The 24,817-nt window shown below is 26.4% G+C and overlaps 1 protein-coding gene across 1 annotated transcript; it reads left to right on the top strand.

Moving 5' to 3' along the window:
• Positions 1–23,890, top strand: LOC119684552 (protein quiver-like). Its single transcript, XM_038098611.1, has 6 exons — positions 1–238; positions 8,667–8,827; positions 8,899–9,011; positions 15,112–15,168; positions 20,958–21,104; positions 23,351–23,890. The coding sequence occupies exons 3-6, from the start codon at positions 8,951–8,953 to the stop codon at positions 23,656–23,658; spliced, it is 573 nt and encodes a 190-aa protein (XP_037954539.1). The 5' UTR covers positions 1–238; positions 8,667–8,827; positions 8,899–8,950; the 3' UTR covers positions 23,659–23,890.
• Positions 23,891–24,817: the final 927 nt, after the last annotated feature.

Here is a 24,817-nt window from a genome sequence, read left to right as displayed (position 1 = left end):
GAAATTGGAAAAGTCTTCGGAAAAGCTAACCAATTTAAGTGCAATGCAATTCAAAAAAAATGAAAAATTTGAATAAAAATTAAAAAATCGCTGCGGGCTGATATATGCATACATACATGTACCCAATTCTACATATGTACTTTGGCCCACTTTCTGCACTATCGATTTATGTCAAAGACGACGGACGGCGACATTGCGTGTTTCGAAAAGTATAAAAAATTTTTACAATATGTAAAAAGTAAATGAAAATATTAATAATCAATATATAACCTATAAGAAAGTGAAAGAAAATTTTAAAAGTGCTTAAAATAAAAAAGAAAAATTTATAGGAATAATTCAATAACATTAAACAACAACAATACAAGTAGAAGCATAGGATTATCAACAACTGCTGCGAGCACAACATAAAATTCGGGGTCTCTATTTTCTTTTCTTTAAAGATTCTACGCTGTTTTTTTTTATAGTTTTCGAAGCCAGCGAGGTTTGCAACCAAGAATTAAAATGGATTAAAAAAGCATTCGTCCATAATTGCCGCAAACAGGATATAAAAAAAAAACATTTATTTTTGTTTGAATTTTTATTTATTTTAATTTGTTTGTCCTGTTTCTGCATGCTTAGAACTATGAAATGCAACGAGAGAATATAATAAACACTTCCCTGAGTGAGTTCGTAATGAGAGTAGGAGCGATTAAAGCTTTTAGAAAATATTTACTTAATTTGTTTTCTGACCTCCTCTAGGATGAAGACAAACACTGTAATTAATGTGTTTGAGTCAATATTTTGATTTTGTATACAATACCATATAATAGAATTATAGGTTAGCGATATCACATATATTATATACATACAGAACACCACAAATATACACGTAAGAAGAAAACTTTCTAACTCCTTTATTTTTATTAAAGTAAAAAAAGAAATGACTTGATTATAATTAAGTTTAACTTAATTATAATTAAGTTTAACTTAATTTAATCTAGTTAAATAAGTTAAGTTAATTAAAATTAATTAATTATAACTTAAAGCAAATTTTAATATTTAATATAAGACTGTATGATATATTATACAGTCTTTTTACCCAGTTTAATAAAAGAAATATTTAATAATATTTTTTTATTGATTAAATAATTACAACACGAAAATTTAATTTTTTTCACCATAATTTCTAGTATTCCCATTAGTCATTAACATTACCGTCATTGTTACGTGCAGCTGATTTAAATAATATTTTTCTTATACCCAAACTCCCTAGGTAGGGAAAGGCAGTATCAGCATAAAGGCATTTGTTGAGTTTCGCCATTATTAAAATTATATATAAAAATTATAATTTACTAAAGCAGTTCAAAGTTCTAAAAAAACGATTTTTAGTTATAAAAATAATTTTACTACAATTTTCTTTAACGTCAATGTATTTTTTCTCAACTCCCATCTATTCTCCAATTTATAGATACCAATTCTCTAGTAGTCTTTGGTATTGGGTGATCTAAAAAACGTTCAACGTTTTTGGAATATTTTTAAACCAACATTTTCTTCATTGATAACCATATTTTTTTGTATTTAATTTTTCCTTAACGTCAACGTATTTAATCGAACGACTTTTCAATTTATGAATCCCAGCTTTTTAGTACTTTTGGGTATTATATATTAAAAAAAATACTCGCGTTTTTTTTTTTATATTTTTGAGCAAAAATTCTCTTTAATGGAAATTAATTCTAATATAGTTTATATTCGCCATTATTGTTTATGACCTCTTGTCATTTTTCGGGAAACTTATAACTCTATTGGTTTTTATGTTTCACTGAAATCAATTTAAAAAATCAACAGTCAAAGTGTTAGCTAACAGTATTTACAATAAAAACATAAAATGATTAAAAAAATGTACTAGGTAATTGCATAAGAAAAGAAAAAAATACTATTACTACTACTATTATAAAACTATTAAATTATTGACTCGCAAAAACTCTTGACCATTAATAGTATTATAATTTAATAGTCATACATAAATATTTTAAGTAGAACAGGAGTAAATAGCAAGGAATTATAATAACAAAATTTTTTTTAATCTTTATTTTCAATATTAATAAATATTTAATTATTTAAATTAATTTTAGTAGAATATTATTTATTATAATTGTGGTTTCTTCAAAATTATGAACAATACTCCAACATTATATCAGTAAAAAAAAAGATCTATTAGATTTAAAAGGGCTACATTCTATTGAGAGCCTTTATTCCCATTCTATTTTAGATTTTAGCAATTCTTTGTCTACTAAATCAGGTAGTCAGCCATTGAAATCAATTATTTGATCATTTGGCAGTTTTCTTGGGATTATTCTAGGGAAACGATCTAAGGTTATAGCGATTGTAAAGAAATTTTGTTTTAAACCATTTATTGTGGAATCTAACTCAATCAGTAATAAACAGACCAATTTAAGTAGATATGTTTTTTATAGTTGATTGCCAAGCTGCACAATATCTGACACAACATCCTGGATGGTACAAGGTTTGTTTGATTGAAAGACTTTTCTCGAATTTGTTGACTGAATATATTAATATATTATTAGTTCCTAGTTTATTTAACCATCAATATTTAACAAAATTAATAAAAGAGCTATTTATATTATTTTCTAAATTTGTTTTATAATCCACTATATCTTCATCTTTTAGTTCAGTTTAAAAACTATTAATCAACTTCTTATATATTTATAATAACGTCCCAACAATCTATAATCGTTAGATTTAATTTTATCCTCAGCATTTACCATAATTTTCGTAGCTTATGTGATTAGATTGATTCCATTCATCTCGGTAACTATGAGCATTACATTCAAGAATATGGTTTAATAGGGAATATGGGAAACATTTAACGAACTACAATATCTAAAAAATATATGGAATAATGTAGAATCTTTGCTAACAGTCTATTCACTTTATGGAATATAGTGTTATATAAACAATATGTATATATGTAAACATGTAGTATATAATTCGGATAATAATAGTCGGGTTTGTTACATTTTTTTCCTTATGTGTTTCGTGATAGGGTTAGATTATTGTAGAAATAATATTTCGGGAATTTTGTTAACTATCGACAACAAACATATAAGTCTGTATAACAATATTTTCTCAAAGGAGTTTTCCAATTTAAGGCCTCATATGATGTGTGAAACTATCAACAAAAAGCTTATGAGTCTATATAACAACACCCTACTGGGCGATTTTTTAATTTTATGGACTAATATATTCCTCGAAAATTTTCGCTATAAGAGCATATATGAACAGTATTTTATCGTGTTAAGATACTGTAACCGACTTCTGAAAATTATTGAATAATTTTTGCCGTGATTATGTAAAGTATAGGACCTTCACCTTTTTAAGCTCGACATTCTTTTTTATAACTTAAGCTCTCGTAAAATTAAGGATTGGAATATTAAGCTATCAGTGCCCTTCCGGAAATAAGTAAAATTTTTTATTAATTGTGTTATTTTATTATAAAAATCACAATTACATTATATAGCAAGGCTCGCTCTTTAACAATCTAATACTTTTAATTATATCATTCCTACTATAGTCCTTATTAAAGTTGGAGAGAATAACCCCTTTTCTCTTAAATTAATAAAGTTAATAAAGTTTGATGTATAAACACATAATTTTTTCTTTAAACTTGGAAACTTTTATTTAGTTTTTGTTTTTTTCTATAATATTTTCTTTAAATTTTGAAAAAAAATATTTATAAAAAATTTGTCCATATTAAACTTTAGGAAAATTTAAAGCAAATTTTAATTTGAAATGATATTTTTTGTCTATTTTATCTAAATATTTTGTATATGTGACATTCTATTTTTAAAAACTTAAAATAAAATAAAAAATGTAGTCATGCACATATCAGAAAAAAATAAGCTGTGCTTAAAATAGAACATCCTTAACCTCAAAAGTGTGACAAATTTTATTGCAGCACAGATGAAGCGTACATTTTTACCCAGAAAAAAAGTCTTTCATTTCAAAGTATAGGTACTATAAATTGTAGTTGCACTATCAGTTCTATATCAATTAATATTTTATTTACCAAACTATTGCCAGTTGATGTGATTTAGCTTAATTGACATTTAATAAATTTTGATATTCTAATTTTTAGGTTGACAGTAGTCATTTAAGAATATATATATATTCGGTGAAAAAAAGTATCGGAATCTTATAATTAAAAAAATATTCGTATTTAAATTTTTAAAAATGTGTCAATTTAAAAAGTATTGCCCCATTTTTGTTTTTATCGTTGGTTCGTAGCGCTATACTATATGTGATTACCATACATGATTTAGGTGCGATCTACTATCCAATATACATAAACTATTTATCAAGACATTTGGGAAAAACAAACTCAACGACTGTATTGAACCAAGAATCAAACCCTTTGAAAAAGACGATTCGAGTCGATTGGGTCCATTAAAGAACATTCGCAGAAGGGGTTTGAACAAAATACTTCAATCAGCTTGCAGGATATATGCCGAGTATAGGATTAAGCACTGTTCAAGACTACAACTTTTTTTTGATTTTTATGTTTTATTTAATAATTAAAAATATTTTTACATAAAATTAGTTATTGTATACTCAATAATGTATATATAGCAGATGTTAAATTAAATTATGTATAGAAATTAAGGGTTTTACTTTTTTAACTCAACTTAAATTAAGACTGGTCAACATTTTCTGATAGTATTTTCTGATTTTTGTGGAAACTACATAAGTACATACAGTATTATGTTGAATTAAATGATATACAAATATAAATGAGCTAGTCGATAAATAAGAAAATCTTCTAAATTTTTTATAACCATGAAATCGAATAACTGCGTATTACTGCACTATTTGGATGTGCCTGCATTATGACAGTATATATACTGTAACTCAACTAGTAAGAAATCAAATAAATGACTGTTTTATTAAAGATCTAAAAGTCTTTTATATTATTTATGTTATATATAAACGAGATATTCTTTGAGACACGCATCATTATTGGTTATATTTCATAGATCAAGTTCCTATTCGAAACTTTTGATGACCAAATGCAAGTAAAAATTTGCAGAGCTTGACCTATAACTAAGTAGGGCAACCCATTTACGGGTTTTACTACAATTTTTATATGCATACCAATAATAAGTCTCAAATAAGCTATAGATAAATTTACAAAATTCATAAATTGTGCTAACAAATATTTGAAAGTATTATAACAATAGCTTCAATATTGTTCCAATATTACGTATTATGTATGGGTTAGGTTAGGTTCGAGTGGCAATCTTGTGTACCACTCCACGCTATGATCAGTTAAATACAAAGACTATAACATTGTGATACTACGTCACACTTATGAACCAATTTCAAGTTAGAAGTTCTAAACCATACAGTACACGAGTAGTGTACCAATATTATTTATACTTATTATATGTTACATTTAATAAAATACGTGATTACAAAAGTCTACATGACCAACATTTTTTTCATTATTTTTTATTGAAATGTGTAAGACACTTTCTTTGACAATTTGCCAAAGTTCAATGTAATTAAGCGACACACATAAATAAAATTATATAAACAATTAAAATCGTTAATGCATTTAGTAAATATTGATTTTTAATTAATTGCATTTGAATTGTTATTTTATTGAAAATTGTTGATTAAATAGAAATTATCTTCTGAAAGGCTACAAATATTGTCTTTAATAAATAAGAAATTTCTTTAAAACTTCACTGACTCATTGATCATTGCCTGCAGACCTTATTCCCAGATTTTTGTTAAACTCACATTTTCAAATAAATAAAATATTAATGTCTCAATATTATTAAATACTATTTGTAATTAACACCCAAACATGTCTGGTAAATTCATTAAAATCTTAAGAGTTTAGTATTTTAGTTGATTAAACAGTGAAATAAATGACAAGAAATACGTTTTATAAAGGAGTTTATATACATAGTTTTCAAAGTTATTAGACACAGTTAAAGTGCTTTAAGATATCATATAATTGTTGTATAAAAGCACTTTTTTCGCTACGATATGTTGTAATTGCAGTTGTAATAAAAAAACATTTTTTTGTAAACTATGTTAGAGAAAAGATACAAATGCCATTAAATATATATATATACAAAACCATATAAATATATATGAAAAGACATCAGGGACAGAGTCCTAAAATTATTCACAAAAATTGATACGCTGCCCAACTTTGCCATAACAAATCCCAAGTCCACCTCAGGAACAACAGGAAGATATGCTGACTTACGGTTCGTCATCAATTAAAAGATTAATAAACGATATGAATTCCTGCATAGTTAAAGCTAGTGTGGGGAAGGGATCAGTCCCCCAGCCACAAAAGAGTAAAAGTGCGCAAAAGTATTAACTCAAGAAACTACAACAACAACTTATGTGTGTATATATAATATATATAAGAGTATACACCTGTATTTTGTGATAGTTTTAATAGATCCATTAAATAAATTCTCTTGTCTATGCACAAGTTTTCAACATTACGAAGGTGACCACCTTGCTCAGTAAAGATTAACCAAGATTAGATCTTGACTAACTGATTACACAAAATCTGTAATTTATTTTTTTCCTAGTAATGTTTGCAATTTTGGTAACAGGGTCTTTTATCATCTGGGCGTATGACAATCCCAATCAATCCCAATGGATTGATTCAAAGTGAGTTATTGAATTATACACACATTTGTTAATATCTATATCTGCACAAATTTGAACAGTAACATAACAGATGGTATGTTACTAATCCCAACTAGACACCGGAAGTAACGAATATGATCTACAAAAGTTTTGATAGAATATACTCAGCGCCATGGCTCCCGGTACTTTTGTTAAGTGTTCTATCAAAAAAAATATAATTTTATTCCTGTACATTAAATCAGAGTTTCTTAAATAGGTCAATCTTCATTTGTAACTGATAAGAATAGGGATTAATACGTAATAGTTGTATCGAATCTCATCAGCTAATCCAAGTTTTCATTTTCTGCTTTATTTCCATGATTGGAAACCAAAAATAAAATTATCTTGGAACTGTTATCTATTACGTTAATAGTTAATTTATCTCTGTGAACTGCCTTATATGATATAAAGGCACCTGACAGAACTTTGATAGCTAACTGACTATCTGTGAGAATATGAACTTTATATTCCTGGAAGTTTAAGCGGGCCCTTAGGTGACGAATACTGCACTTCTAATATTTACGTTGTGAGAGTGATAGGATTTACACATTTATAGGTGCATAGTGTAAATTTTGGCTCCTGTGGTGCTCTCGCTGACATTTCCTGCTTTATACTTGTAATCAACCCTCCTTTTTTATTCTCTTGCATGAGAATATTTGTGACAAATTTAAGCGAAATAATTGCAATCTGATTTATCTCAACTAATGCTGGGAATAGTTGATAGAATTTTACTGTGTCTTAGTGAGATTGAATGACAGGTGCTCAAAATCTCTATGCACTGATGGTTACTGTTTGTTCGATAAAATATTCAGTTGGTAGTAAAGGTATTCGAGGTAATTCGAGTGCAATTATGCGCACATAATGATTCATTGTGATATCACTGATAAGACACTGTCTGTACGTCAGACCTGAAATATCGTCATAAAGGTAAAAGTGGTAACGTTAAGTTTGCTTGTAGGGCATGATTAAATTGCACCTGTAGCTGCCACCCAGAAGCTATCTTAATAGTCTATCTAGCTTTTGAAAAATATTCTGTATTCAGTGAAGGTTCTCATACTATAGAACCAATTATTTAATTATTTAAATAATTTCTTCGTGGGATTTTCTTTTTTGGCAGCAATTTTTAGTAATAGATAATAAAACTTTTCTTTAAATAAAATATTTATAATAATTCTAAATTTTAGATGGTTGTAAGGTTAGTTGTAAGGCCCACCAATGTGTTTAGTTCATTCCAAATTTTTTTTTAATTTTAAAATATATTTTGTAAATTAAGTACTTAGACAAAATTTTTAAAAAAATATTCTCTTGTTGCAGAAACATGTTTCATTTTGATTACGAGTATCTACATTTTTTATTCATTTATATCTTAAGACGAAATATTTGAATTTTTATTTTCAAAAATGTCGCATTAAAAAATTCTATTTAGTTTCTTTGACGTCAAAATTGAAAATTTATGTCCAATTTGCTTTCTTGAAATGAGACGAAAAGATATAAAACTGAAATTGAAAAAAATATATATATTAATTTTTTTAATAATCAAATTTAAACAGAAGTAGTAAAATACTTTTTTATAGTTATTATTTATGTAGAAAAATTTTTTAATATATATTAAAAGCACAAAATTATAATATAGCTTTTTTAGAATTGAAAGACTCACATTCTTATACTGTATATCTATAACAAAATAAAATTATATTTTTTTTGTAAATTTTAATATAAAAAACAATATACATATTGTTTCAAATAAACAATAAGAAATAAATAATAGCATGATTTTTAGTAATTTTTATAGTTCTTTTTAAGGGTCTTTGAAATGTACAGATTAAAATTTCAATTTTCAATTAAAATTTATTTTAGCGCACTTTTAAAATTTTTTTCTTTTTTTTTTTTATTATACTATATACTCTTTTTGAAATATTTATAATGTAAATATAGCAATAAATTTTTTTTAGAAAATTTTCTTTAATTTGATACTGTTTGTTACATCCTGATCAACATCACTGAGTTTCAATTGTTATAGTACTCTGGATATATTATATATAGAATGCATATAAACAAACATTAATAAAAACTCACATTAGTCAAAAATGCTTTGAATAGAAAATCCAAAAAGGTGGGCAATCAATATAAAAACTGAAATAATCATTTTATTATATATTTAAAAAAATAAATAATATATTTTAGTTACTATTTGGTTATTAGCACAACACTAAGAGACATCACAGACATCTGCAAAATGGGTGGCGCTGTGGCAACATACACAAGTTATACCAATAAATGGATTATTACTCTCGCAGGTTAGTTGAGTTCATTAACTTTTATTTAAACTTCAAATCTAGGCCACATATATAGATATATATATATATAAATTGTTTAATAAATTTTAAATAATATTTTTTTAAAATTGAAAAAGTTCAAGGTGCTGTTTTATAAAACATTAAATAATATATATGACACAATAATATAACTCACAAAAGAAATTTTTTTTCGCTCTACATTGCGAAAAATACACTTCAACTAGGAAGGAAAAAATGCCGTAAATATTCCGACTTGTTGATTTTGAAGCATCTAATTAAGCTGTCCAAATCAAGATCAACGCACATCAAAAGAATATATATAAAAATAGATTAACATATCAGCGTACAAATTTTGTGTATCATTCTCACAAACGATTTTTATCTTTATCTTTATTTTTATTCTAATTTTCTTTATTTTATTTTCATATTTAAATTTTGTTTTAGACCCTACCTTCGTAGTTTCTTTTGGATTAGATAACAAAATAATGTAATAGCTTTATTACAAGAAACTGCTTTATTACACGGTTTTATAATCTAAATAATATCAAAAACCTATTTAAATAAAATCAAAATCTAGTAGATAAAGATACTATCTACTTCAATGGCGCAGCTAGGCGTATTTATGCCAAAAATGGAGAGAGGGGTATATACTTGATAAAATTTTATTTCGAAATGCAAAATTACACTTAATTTCAATAGAGATCCCTTAAACACTTCCTAAATACACAACTTATATACTAAAAATGTTATATATTCGGAAAATATATAATATCTTATATCATAGGCCATATATACTATGCTTCACAGAATCATTTCTGAATAGTCAGTCTTCTTTTACTTTAAATGCAAAGTAACACCACCACCTTATATTAAATATCAGTTTAGTGTTGTAAGATATTAGATCATCTAGATCAGGGCTGTTCACACCAATACGATCGCGGGCCAATACAAGTCACTCTACAGATCGGAAGGCCGTAGAAACAAGTAAATACGTCTATGGTTTTTTGGAGAAAATAAGAATAGGATTATAATGTATAAATTTACTAATGTTAAATTTGCTTTTATTATTCATTAATTTTTTTTAGAATACCATTAAAATAAAATATGTGATTTTACGAAAATATATCAAGAGAAAATTTGTGTAATTGTGGTAGATTACAAACATGTTTCGGGCCGCACATATATTATCCGCGAGCCGCATGTAGCCCGTGGATCATGCTTTGAACAGCCTTGAACTAGGTGATAAGATCATTTAGTGACAAAAAATTATCGGTACTTTTTATATCATATAAAATATATATTATAATAAATTCAATATAATAGTTAAATATATATAAAAAATATATATAAATGATAAAACTAGATAATTAAATTTTTATTTTTGAAGTCAATTATCACGGATAAAATATGTTTTCTCTAAAAAAAAATTTTTTTTCTACTTATTATTCAAAAATTATTAACTATTATAAACTATTGTTTATTAAAAATATTCGACCATTTTTTTTTTGTGTAAAAGGTACAAACTTATATGAAATAATTATAAAAACAACAACAAATCTTTAGTTAAAGAAGTATAGTTTTCTGGAGAAAAGGTCGTGTGAAGTATTAATCTTAAATACAACTCGCATAATTTTACCATTGTTATCATGGATTTATGACACATAGTATTATCTTGTTAAAAATAATCTTATTTTTACTACATTCCCACTCAATTGCTTCAAAATTTTTTCAGATCTTAAGATATCTACGTATAATATCAAATCAAAATATATAATATTTCAGCTTAACATATGAAACAACTTTGATTTTTGAAAGTTTTATTTCTCACCTCCAATCACTCCTATGTTTTTTCATCCTTCATAGAGAACGATTTATACTAATACGACTCCTATTTTAAAATATCACTTCCTTAAAACCAATTCAAAACCAATCACTTTCGCTGACTTAACTTTTGAAAGCTTCTGTATAAGTCATTATACATTATATTTACTTACCAAATTTATGATCCTATTTATCGAGAGCAAATCTATATTAAATCCGCATATACCATAGCAGTCTTTTTTATTCCAAATATAGCAGAATCATACTGTTCTGTGGGACCGTGAAAAATAATTTCTTTTATCAATCGAACTTGTGCTGTTTATTTGTGTGCTAATAATTTTTTAATTAAATCAGTGTTTTGAAATTAATTAATATTAAACATATTTTCAATTATATGGATTGATGACATACGGAAATTCATCATTCATCAGTATTTTTAGACAACATTTTCGCCTTAATTCGTTAAAAACATACGAAAATATCTGCACAATTTCAAGGAAATTATGTATTAAAATTAAAAATAAAACTAAAATACTTTTGAGATATATTTATAATTATTTTTTGATGTTCTGCTTTTAAATCTCACTTAGGGTGCTGAAAGTATATATATTTCAATAAGAAGAAATTTGATTGTAAAATTATTTTCTGTCTAATTTATTTTTTTTATTTATATGTTAATTATTTTCATTTTGTGGCATGATCGCGACCCAGTTTTAAATAAATATCAATGAATTGCTCATAAAAATATATAAATATTGTATATATTTACATATATATTTAACTTTATATTTATAGACAAATATTCATTGTCTTGTATTGCTCTCGTTAAGTTGGAGATACTTAGAAGATTATTATACCTTCTATCAAAGGTTTACGTTTTAGAAACGATATATGCACTTTTACTAATAATATTGTTGGTTTTGATATCGATGGTTAGTTGGTTGCAGTGGCAGGCCATTAGATAATTTCCATGTACCTCAATTACCGATTTTTCGCCATTTTGCTATCACATTCATCACAAGTACCCTAGTATAGACGATAAGAGACTAAATCCATCCTGCCGAATTTAGATAATTTAATAGATCTTTCATCTTCACCGATGAACAGTCTAATAAACTATCAAAGAAGTATCTGCCTAAGAACCTATTTCTTCTGGGCGTCAAAGCCGGGCATTCACAGAGAAAATGTGTTATGATTTTTTTTCCCCGGATTTCAACAACTTTTTAATATCGATAGTATAAATAAATAAATAAACAAAAGAGCAGGATTATAGAAAGTAAGCTGCATATTTCAATTAATTAATCCGTATCGCCAAGCTTTGGCTAAAATCAATGAGAACTATATGAACTTAGATTCTTTTCCATTTTTTGTTGTTGTTGATATAATTCAATTGAATTAAGTTTCTGGTTAACCGGTCACTGTAGATTGAGTAATCACCTATTAAAGTTAGAAATCTCATCCAACTGCAGACTGCAGATACTGTAGAAAAGAGACAGAAACTGCATACCATATGCTTGGGGAGTACCCGGCACTAAAGTACAAGCAGAAGAAACACCTAGGAGGGTATTTCATATTTCAATAGTTTATAGAACTTAAGACTAGAAAAGATAGGCACTATACTGTCTTTCATTAAAGAAATCGGACTTGCAGAAACACCCTAATCCGACTAAGGGGCTCAATAGGTCTTTTAGGTCAAAGTGCACTACCCTTTTTTAAATAACAATAATTATAGTTTCTGATTAAATATCTCTGGTCCTTTTATTGGATTACAGAATGCTAAAAATCTTCTGAAGACACTGTTCAAAATAGATTAAATTAAACTATTTATATAAACATGTACAACTAATATATGTTTTTCTGCTTATATATTATTCGTTATATACGTTAATACTTCACATCATTGAAAAATATTTATATAAATGTAAAATTTATATTAGTTCTCACAATAACTTGTTTCCTAACTAAATGACATAGTTCATTAGTCCTGAATATTTTTCATGGATACCGTGTTCTTTTGAAATTTGTATATCAGTTGATGTGGATATGGACTCCTTCTTTGAAAGGAATAAACAATAACTTGTTTCCTAACTAAATGGCATAATTCATTAATCCATGTAAATTTATTGAAGAATTTTTACGGATAACGTGTTCTTCTGAAATTTGTATATCGGTTGATGTGGATATGGACCCCTTCTTTGAAAGGAAATAAACAATAACTTGTTTCCTAACTAAATGACATAATTCATTAGTCAATGTAAATTTACTAAAGATTTTCATATGGATATGAAGCCCTTCTTTGAAAGGAAATAAACAATAACTTGTTTTCTAACTGAATGACATAATTCATTAGTCCATGTTAATTTATTGAAGAATTTTTACGGATAACGTATGCTTCTGACATATTGTATATCGGTTGATGTTAATATGGACTCCTTTTTTGAAAGGTATAAACAATAACTTGTTTCCTAACTAAATGACGTAATTCATTAGTCCATGTAACTTTACTTTAGATTTTTTATGGATACCGTGTTCTTCTGACATTTCATACCTCGGTTCATATGGATATGAAGCCCTTCTTTGAAGGGAAATAAACAATAACTTGTTTCCTAACTAAATGACATTATTCATTAGCCCATGTAAATTTACTGAAGAGTTTTTACGGGTAACGTGTTCTTCAGACATTTTGTATCTCAGTTGATATGGAAATGGACCCCTTCTTCGAGGGGAAATAATCGCTTTCTTCCTTGCCTCATTTATGTTTTCTTCTGCATTTATGGCATTCAGTTGGGAAATATTCCATAAACAATTTTTTACACTTCAAGTATTGAAATATGTTAATAATAAAAAAACATAATTTCTACGAAAGAAATTGATTTAATTCGTCGATAAGTTGTTGGTATATGTCTTATATTATTTTTAACTTTTATTTCCAATTATTATAAACATAATCATAATCATAGCAATATAATCATATATATATATATGTAATATATTTTTTTTATAAAATTAATAAAATAAATTTACTACAGTGCTGTTTTTATTCTCATATTCCAAATTTTTTACAAAATTCCTGTTTAAAACATTTATACCTATTTATGAAGAAAATTATTTTAAATAAATAATATTTAATTTTTTTCAACATTTTTTTCTGTGTTGAATTTATTTATATTAATTTGTTTTTATTTTTATGTTTCACTATTCGCAATTGAAATACAAATTTGATACACAAAAAGTTATATTGGTAAACATAAAATTTTCAACGGCAGACAATTGCTTTCCATGTAAGTCTTACAAAATTTAAATTGCAATAAATTAGACCAAACTATTCATAAAATAATTAACACTTTAATTTCGATTGATTTAAAATTAAAACACTTACTAATGTACAAAATAATTAGATGATTTCATTTTTTTGGTTTGTTCTTAAGTTTCACGTTGAAAAATATTAAATACTACTGCGTTTTACCTTTAAAAGCTATATTTTTCATAAAATCATTTAAGATTAAAGAAAAAAATAACTAACAAATTCACTTACTAAACTAAATTAGTTGCAATCTATCTACTATCTCATCTGTACAATTGCAAAACTAATAAACACATTTAAAGAGTATCAAAATCACTTGTCCATTGCGTATACGTAACTTTCTGCCTTCACATCCGAAACATCTTTCATATATACTTTGTAAAAATGTTCTTACTTACTTCCTACCTACTTATCACTTGTCACAGCATCACATCTTTCCTGTAATGGCTAAGATATTTAATATTGCAATCGACATTCTCGGATTGAATAAAAATTGTATATTTTAGATACGTTTTGTATATTGTTAAGTATGTAGTGTAAACCATATATAAATATTTATAAGTCGTTGTAAACGTCTCGTGAAAATTAAAAATTGTGCTGTAACAGTCTTTATTTTTATTATAATAAATAGATATTTTATAATACAAAAAAAAAAAACAAAAAAAATAATAATACCAACAAAGTTATTGCAAAAGCATGTTATCTTATAGATAGCGCTCAAAGAAAGAGGATTAGATATGACCCTTCTAATATGAAAACCAGTTGGCAGTTAATTAAAAAAAAATTCTACCTGGTAGTCCTTCTAGTTATCTGCGAAAATATAAACTTTGTAAAATAGTACCTTTTCAAACTTTTGTAAATAAATCTTTCATGTTTTTTTTTATATACAAAAAAATGTAAATCGAAAAATAAATCTATATATATTTTATTCCACCACATTCCATTGTCTGTTCTTCTTACTTTTTTCTTTTACAGCGGCATTTGGATTACTATTTTTCGTATGGATTCCTCAAGTCTCAGCCGAATGTCAAAGTATGAATCCATGCTTTATTTTCAATATGCCAAATATTTTTTTATGAAATCATATTTTAAATATTTTCCAAAAATTTTATTATTTGTGTTTAAATTATATGCAAAAAAAAACAATTAACCAACACACTATAAAAATATTAAACAATATTTTTACTAAATGTTTTAATCAAATTTTATTTTAAATATTTTTTTTAAGATTTGTTGTTTTTATCTTTAAAAAGAAATCTACTAAAAAATATTAAGAACAGCTTCAGTTTGCAAGTGTATCCTTTAAACAATGTATACACAAAATACAAATAAAAAGGTTGCAATTTTCTAAAAAATTTTCTAAGACACGAGAAGACTGAGTTCAAGTCCCGTCTTAAGTCTGGTCTAAAAAGGCACATAAAAAGAACACTTAAAAATGCTTGGTGGCTCCGTTTCAGGAATGAAGCGTGAAGTACTTTTTAGAAAGCAAGGTTTAGTTGCATTTGATATCACTAGGCACGAAGAGTCTGAGTTCAAGTCCCGACTTAAGTCTGGTCTAAAAAGACGCTTAAAAAGAACACTTAAAAATGCTTGGTAGCTTCGTTTCAGGAATGAAACGTGAAACACTTTTAAGAAAGAAAGGTTTAGCTGTATTTAATATCACTAGGCACGAAAAGTCTGAGTTCAAGTCCCGATTTAAGTCTGGTCTAAAAAGACGCATAAAAAGAACACTTAAAAAATGCTTGGTGGCTCCGTTTCAGGAATGATGCGGAAAGCACTTTTAGAAAGCAAGGTTTAGCTGCATTTGATATCACTAGGCACGAAGAATCTGAGTTCAATTCCCGATTTAAGTTTGGTCTCAAAAAGACGCTTAAAAAGAATACTTAAAAATGCTTGGTGGCTCCGTTTCAGGAATGAAGCGTAAAACACTTTTTCGTTTCGTAAAAAAGCTAAAGAAAGGTTTAGCTGAATTTGATATCACTAGGGATTAATAGATTTATGTGTGACTTACCTAGCCCATTGAAATTTTTCATTGTATTTAAAAACATTTTAAAATTTCTTATCGAAAAATTCAACACTCTTTTTTTAATTTTAAAAGAACAAAAAATTAGAAGTTTTTGAGGTGATATTTGAAGTTTCCATGTCCCATAAACAATGAGGTCAGCCAGCTTAGGGTGCTCCGTGAATAGCTAAGTACTTTTATCGATCCCCTGGCCAACGGTTTTGGCATCATGAGTTTAGTCTGTCTACAAGTGCTCATCTCTCTCCATCTATTAAGATGAATTATCCACTTATCAACATAGGCTGCAGTCATGTTGTAGCCCAATAGTATTCTGGGCTCTGGGCCACACAAGTTATGGCTTGATCCTTGCTTTGCAAATTTATCTGCCTCTTCGTTTTGCTTAATACCGATATGGCGTTTAATCCACTTGACTATTACTTCATTTTCATGAGTACATTATTGTAGTAAACATATACTCAATACTTAGTAAGTTATATTCAGTACTTTTTTGTTAAAGGGAAAAAATTTGAAAGATATTCGTATACCGATTTTTATAAAATTTGTGATAAATTTTGTTTATGAATAAACGATCTGAGTTAAAAAAAAACTCTTTTACATATAGTGTATAAGCTGCGTTGACTTTGAGCTTCAAATTTGGCAGGACACGAGTTCGATTACTGGTACTTGCAGTCTCAAAAAATTATTTACTAATAGTTAACATAAATATAAAAAATAATTCCAAGACCACTGATGATGGGTATTTGGTAATACTCGAAACAGTTGACATGTATAGTCAGCCAAAAATTCAATTAATTAAAATAATATAAGAATGAATTTTTGTTGTTGTAGTTCAGTTCTTTTTGAAAAAACCTCTTTATAGTATATATATTTACCATTATCTGTTCTGTGACACACTTTATAACTATATGTAGTATATATTACACACCATGCAAGAGTAGTTTTAAGTAAAGAAGTAAAACCTAGTAAGCTTTGATTGATCCATTGTATGCCTTTTCAATTTTCGAGTAAAGTTAAGATCACAAGGTAATGAAAAAATTATTTACTCTATAATGTCCGTAGAAATCTTTAATTGGGTCTTTAAAAAATTAAAATTAAATATTTTGAGTCGGAAAAATATGAGACATCCTTTTTATTAAATTACGTTAAACGAGTTTTAATACTGAAAACTTAGAGAGAACTTATAAATTTTATATAAAAATGTTGGAAGAAGAATTGCAACCTTTTTAAAAGTTTTATTTTGCTGTGTTATATATTTTTTATTTGTTTTCAATTAAGCGCTTAACACAAAAGCATCATCCAGAACACCTACACAATTCTTGGCAAATATCCTAAATATCCTTAAACATTTTGAATATGGAAAAAGGACAAACTTACCTTTTACACTTCTTTGTGCAGCTGTTTTGAGTTTGATAGAGAAATTGTGCATATTAATATATATAATCGTAATAAGAACTTATTTTCTCTAATTTTACTCTAAATGTGTAAAATTTGTAAACATTTTTGGGACTTAAATAATGAAAAAATATATAAATATATAAAAAAATATATATTATAATAAATTTATATTTTTTTAACGATTCGGATTTATTTTGTGTGGTACGAAAATGTGGAATGTCGATGTAAAAATGTGTAATAGCAAAATCCATATCACCACTTAGAGAAAACGCTTAAGTAATGACTATAATGTGCCTTGAGACATCGAAGGTGGCCAAACAAACAATAGATAATAAATGTTAAAAGCAGTGTTATGCTATTTATATAAAATACCATATATTGTATATATATAACAAATAATAATATTTCGTGATATGTCTAATAAAACCTTAGTTGCACATTTAGTACTGAAATTGTGTATGAGATTTATCACTGCACGTTTGAGTGATTGAAAGTGCACTTCTTATCAAATGCAAATGACACTGTTTTATAATTAGAATTTTCATTGTAAATTTCATTAAAGCATATTAATTGTATATTATTTATTGTATATATAAGAAGTATTTGTTAGCTTAAATAATTTTTTATTTTATAATTATATTAATTAAACTGAGATACTTTTTTTGCATAAAGTTTTTGAATCATGAATAATTTTCTTATAATATTTTTCTCTTATGATTTATTTCATATTTTATATTATTTATTAACAACAATTAATTAAGTATTTTCATGAGTTATTCTATATTAATTACATAAAAAAATAGGTGGTAAGCTCTAGCATTTACACTTATATATCTTGATGAAGAAAAATTAACACAATCTTACCACATTACCTACAGGCGAATATATCGAAGTTAGGAATGCAATCAAATTCAGACTGTAGATACTGTAGAGAAGAGAGAGAAACTGCATTCCATCTGCTTTGGTAGTGCCCGGCACTAATGTACAAGCAGAAGAAACACCTAGGAGTGTATTTCATGGATCATAAGGACTTAAAACTAGGAGAGATAGGCTCTATACACTCTAAAACTCTAACACTCTAATCCACTCTAATGGATCATAAGGATCTAAAACCAAGAAAGATAGGCTCTATACACTGTAATACTCTAATCACTCTAAGGAACACAATAGTTCTTTTGGGTCGCAGTGCACTACTCCTTTTTTCCATGAAAATAAAAGGTACAGGCGAAGAATTTTCCATTAAAAGCATTCAACATAAAATTTAAAAAAAACATGAAGTAATATATAAAATATTTGAATATTAATATAATAAAGTATTGTTAATAAAAAATGTTGTACAATACCCAAGGAATAATTTTTACATATTAAACCACTTCAATTTAATTTTTTTAATTGGTTTTTATTTTTAAATTGCGTATGTATATATTTGAATAATAAATAATAAGTTTTTTAATAAACTTTTAATAAATAAAAAGCAATAAATAAAAAGTCTAAATTTTAGATACTTTTCTTTATTATAATATGAATTCACTACCGAATCTAAAATTCTAAAAAAATAAAGTGGTTTAAAAAGTAATTTTATTTTTTATAAAAATAAAAAAATTATAAAAATAAAAATAGAATAAGTAGAAAATATACTGAACAGTATATATATTACTCACCACGCAAGATTAGTTTTGGGTAAAGAAGTGAAACCTAGTACGGTTTGATTGACCCATTGTAATGGCTTTCCAATTTTTATATAAAGTTATGATCCCATTTACTGATCACTGCAAACTAGGCAACCGTGCTACAAGTTTGAATCTTTCTTCAATCATACCTGTCGCAACTGTGGGAAAGACGATGAGAGTGCCTCCCATCTGCTCTCTCTTTGCCCAGGTCATTCACGGCGGCGAATCAATACTTTAGGAGGCCCCTTTCTTGAGAATTTTGAATAATTATAAAATCTGCCACTAAACAGCATTTTGAGTTTTGCCTAAGGTTCTAAATGGTTTCAATTTCTAGTTAGACCAATAGGTCTAATTGGATCCCCTGGGTACCGCCGGTATAACCTATCCTATGATCCCAATTGTCCATTCTGGTTTAGTATACTTTACCATCTTTCCGGCATAAGCATGATTATACGTTCTTTGCTGATAAAGAACTGTTCAAAATCTCTATCAAAGTAAAGTTCCTGTCATGTGAAAATTTTGTGGTAACCGAAATAAATAACAATAGGAAGGAGCCAGATCTAAGGAATATTAAAGTTATAGCAATACATTTCATCCAAGCTGTAAACGGTTTTGAAAGCTACCAAATTTGTATGGGGTCTTGCATTATCTTGGTGTGGTATTCCACCAATGACATATAAATATAATGATATTATATATATTATTTCTTAAATGAATTTATTAATAATATTTACATCTTTATAACGTCTTTAAAACTACATTAATATAATGAAATACTTTAGAAAATGAATGCTTGTTGGAGAATCCTTCATATATATTATGAAAGAAATATACTCAGTACCAATAGGAAAGGCAGACTGTATAAATAGTATAAAAATATAATACTATTATAATATTTCTACTTACCTAAGTCACATACAAGTGATTAATGAAAAATTTTATACAATATCAACTATATAAAAGGTTACATTATTCAGTCCTCACTAACATACAATCATAGCCCTTCATTATTAGTTTACAAATATGTACTAACATTTTGATTACAATGAAAACCCTCAGTAGACCACAATGCAATCATTTTAGATTAGATTGATCCACATTTGTAATAGTTAATCTAAGTAATGAATGATAACAGTTCATAACCAAAGAGATTCATTAATTCTTATACACATGAAATGAACATAAAGAAATTTGTAATCAACCTATTTTCATATATTATTATGAAGATAATAATAGATTATACATAGTATTATCTTATAAGATCCCTATATATACATAAAGTATTAACATTGACATTCATTAGTATAAAAAAAAAGTATAATCTAATACATTAATTAATTTAAAATAATTAATGAAGGTTTTAAATGCTATAATTTTCACAATAAAAAAAAAATTTGCACATTTTAGATAACAAATATTTGGTAGATGTTTAGAGCACTTTATACAAAATTAAGATGTAAATATTATATTATTTAATTAAATACATATATATGCTTTATCTGTGTTAATTAATATGTATATATTTCATTAGCTTGCATTTTTTTTAAATTTGCACTGAAGTTCTTTACATTTCTGTATGTAATGTATGCTTGTATAATTAAATTAATTATTATATTTAATGGATTTAGTAATTTTGTTCTTATTTAGATAATTTAATTTAAACATTTATTAAATTAAAAAATATATATATTTAATTTCAAAATAATATTTCAAATTTTATTTACCATTACCAGCACGTTCAATTTATTGCTATGAATGTGACTCATGGACGGATGCAAGATGTAAAGATCCTTTTAATTATACCGCTTTACCGAAGGATCAACCGCCATTAATGACATGCAATGGTTGTTGTGTAAAAATGGTGCGACACTCTAAATCACGTAAGTATTAAGAATTTCAAATTACCATACTTCCAATATGAACAACTATATATTGTTATATATACATTCATATGTAGTCCTAAAAACTAATATAAGTATATATTTATTATGTTTATATAATTATACCTTATATATATTGTTATATATTGTTATATATACATTCATAGGTAGTCCTAAAAACTATTATAAGTATATATTTATTATGTTTATATAATTATACCTTATATTATATCCCAAAAAAATAATACGCGACAATATAAAAATAAATGCGAGACTCTCTAAAATTTTTTATATGTTTCTGCTATATTCGTTTATTAGTTTATTAGTAGTATATAGAAACAGTATAGAAACTTTAAAAATTTTTCATACAACAACGTCGATCGATCTATTAAAATTTTGCTAAACTTATCTTGAAACAAATCATTAAAAAGTATTGAGATTTATTTTTTACTATTATTTAGAAGCTGAAAGATATAGATTATAATAAAACACCCATAAGCAGAAATTTACTTCAGAGAGGGCTTTCATATAATTTCAACAACTTACAAAAAATAATAATATACTTTTATAATATACATACCTATAAATATAATCATTCGATTCATTTTAGAGAGCTTCAGTCCCACAAGGTGCCCCTAGCTATATGGCTGTCTACAAATTATTTGAATTAAGCAATTATTTTTTGATTCGATAAATAATTTTTATGTCCAGAAATTGGAACCAGGAGTTGCCACTTTCGATTATTTTATTGTTTATTTAACACCGTCTTACAAATAGAGTAATTTTTGTTGGTTTCCGAAATTGTAGCCATTGTTGGCTTAGACAACTTCAAATATCTTTATAAGAAATAATCCGATTAGACTCATATCTGGAGATCTCTATTTCTAGAGATAATGTTGTTATTGAAAACTTTCTTCAATATTCCTATGTCACGTTTCTGCTGGGAGCTATTAACATTCACATCCCTTTATATATATTTTTTCTAAAAATATGGCCTAATGCCACATATCTATCGGCATGAGATTCAAATATATATGTTATGAGCTTTTTTTTTAAATAAGTTGTATAGATTTTCAACTAAACTTATAAGTACTATAATACCTATATTAAGTATAGCTTAGTATAAGTAATTTGTAAGAAAAATCGTCTACTTTTGCTGATGGTATTGTTAAGTTTTTAACAATGGGATTTAATTTTAAAAACATAATAATAATTTAATAATAATTTTTATTATTATATAGCTCGCATATAAACCAATATATGTTTATTTATTAATATTAGATTAACCTAATATAGGTTAGGTTATATTATACCCATTGTGTTAGCGTATATAGAGGAAACTCAGGGTTTGAAATCACCTTTGGCAAAGCTTAGAACGCTGTTTCGTGGGAGGATCAAGATCCTCAAGAAAGGGGGCTGCTAAAGTGTTGAGCCGGCGACGTGCATGACCCGGGCAAAGACAGAGTAGATGATAGACATTTTCATCGTCTGCGACAGGTATGATTGAAAAGGAGATTCAATCTTCTAGCATGGTTCCTTAGTCTGCAATGACCTGTAAGTAAACCTACCATAAGACTGATATTTTTACGGAATAATCTCATATCCTATGAGGCTATTGAATTTCCTTTTAGTGGAAAGTGATCATTATGCATACTGATGCCTGGATATCGTTGAGTCTTTCCATCTTTTATTAAAAATTTTAGCACAGAAAGAACTCAGTAACAATTTGTATGATGTTAACAATATGCGCCGATTACTTAGATGTTCCGAGTGAGGTTTTGAAGCAATCTTTCTAAATTCAAATGCCCAGATTACTTAGATGTTCCGATTAATATTAATATTAGTAATAGTAAAAACGATATCATTCGGATCAGTTTTGGATATAGTTGTCTTACGAACTATTAGTTTATATTCATCTTATTCATATCCTACATTATATGTACTGCCATCCATACCAACAGATCCTTTAATTTTAATATTTAACGGATTATAAGTATGAGAAAAAAGTTTAAAGCAGCTCTTTTCACTAACATAAGATATTATATTATTTATAATTATTATATGTTATATTTTATATATTATCATATAAATGGGACTTCAATGATTTGGTAAAGCCGAATCTAATATTTCTCTTTTTTTATTTTTTTTATTTTTTCTATTCATAATTTAATTATAAAAATTTATTTTTATTTTTATTTTTTAAAATACATATTAATATAAATAATATAATTTAAATTTCTTTTCAGCGTATGAAGTTGTACGTCGTATGTGTACTTCGCAATTACAAATAAATTTATTTATGGTCGATCATGTGTGCATGATGGAAAGTTCAGGCAATGGACATATGTGCTTTTGTGAGGAAGATATGTGCAATTCTAGTAAAAATTTATTACCAAATAGTTACCATTTCATAATTTCTATATCATTGCTAATCCTTATACTAAATCAGTTCAAAAATCGTATGCAACTGCAACTGAAACAACCTGAACAACTCTTACTAACATCTTCATTACCATCTCGCTCATCATCATCACAAATTGTTATACACAGATAGAGAGGAGGCTCTTTTTTATCGAAGATATTATGAATATATACAATAAAAAGACAACAATTATATAGAATTATATTTAAAAAAAAAATACTTTCCTCTACCCTACTAACTTAAACTAGACTCAATTGTTATTATTTTTAGAGTAGTACGTACATTTAGCAAAAAAAAAAACATTTATTAGACTAATTGAACACATTCTTTTTCCTAAGTATACTATATATGTATATATACTAAGTAGTTGTTACACCTTTTAGTAAATAATTTTGTTATGTAGTTTTAAATATTTATTTTTTGTATTTTTGTTGAATTTAAATATAATACAAAGTAAACTGCAAAACTTTAAAAACTTCCATAGAAAGAAGTAGAAAGCTTTAAATAAAAAACTAATTTTGAACTGCTCAATATCGATTTATATCGATGGAATGTGAAATAGTGACTTAATATCATATTCTATACTATTATGTATAGTGTGGGTTTTCGCAGTTTAAATTTAGTTCAACTTTAACTCTCCTATTTTTAATTTTACTAAAATAGTTTTTAATTTAAATGCATGTTGTTCTTGGGCATGTGCGTGCATATTTTTGTTAAATACCGCAAAAAATTGTAAAATAATAATAAAAATATGTTTATTTGTCGAACAAAATAATAAAAAGTAAAATAGAACATTACTTACATATAAATTAGTATAGAAGTTAACTTCAATTATTTAAGAATATATTGATTTCATTATTATTAGATAATACATATATCAATGAACTAATACTTTGAGATCTTTGTTTACTATTTTTCTTATTAAATACATATATATATGTATATGAAATTCGACATTCAATATTATATTGAATCTACATACACGTATATATATGTACAAATATTTATACATATACATAAACAATAGGCGCATCCGCTAATGAAAGTTAAACTTAACATAAGAATTTTTTAAAAATTTATAATTAAATTTTTACTCATTAAACATTAATACTTCTATTAAATATTTACGATTTAATCATTTTTATATAATTGGTATATTATTTAGACTATTACATAGAACAAGTTCCTTTGATAACGCAGTGAATGCAGACTATTAAAATAACAAAGAAGAAATCATGCTCACCCTTGTTCTAAGGAGTAATAATGAATAATGTTGACATATAGTAAGTCA

This window comes from Teleopsis dalmanni, chromosome 2 (assembly GCF_002237135.1).
Source record: "Teleopsis dalmanni isolate 2A chromosome 2, ASM223713v2, whole genome shotgun sequence".
Lineage (NCBI taxonomy): Eukaryota > Metazoa > Arthropoda > Insecta > Diptera > Diopsidae > Teleopsis > Teleopsis dalmanni.
Note: the sequence above shows the minus strand (reverse complement) of the source record. Positions and strands in the feature narration are given on the sequence as shown.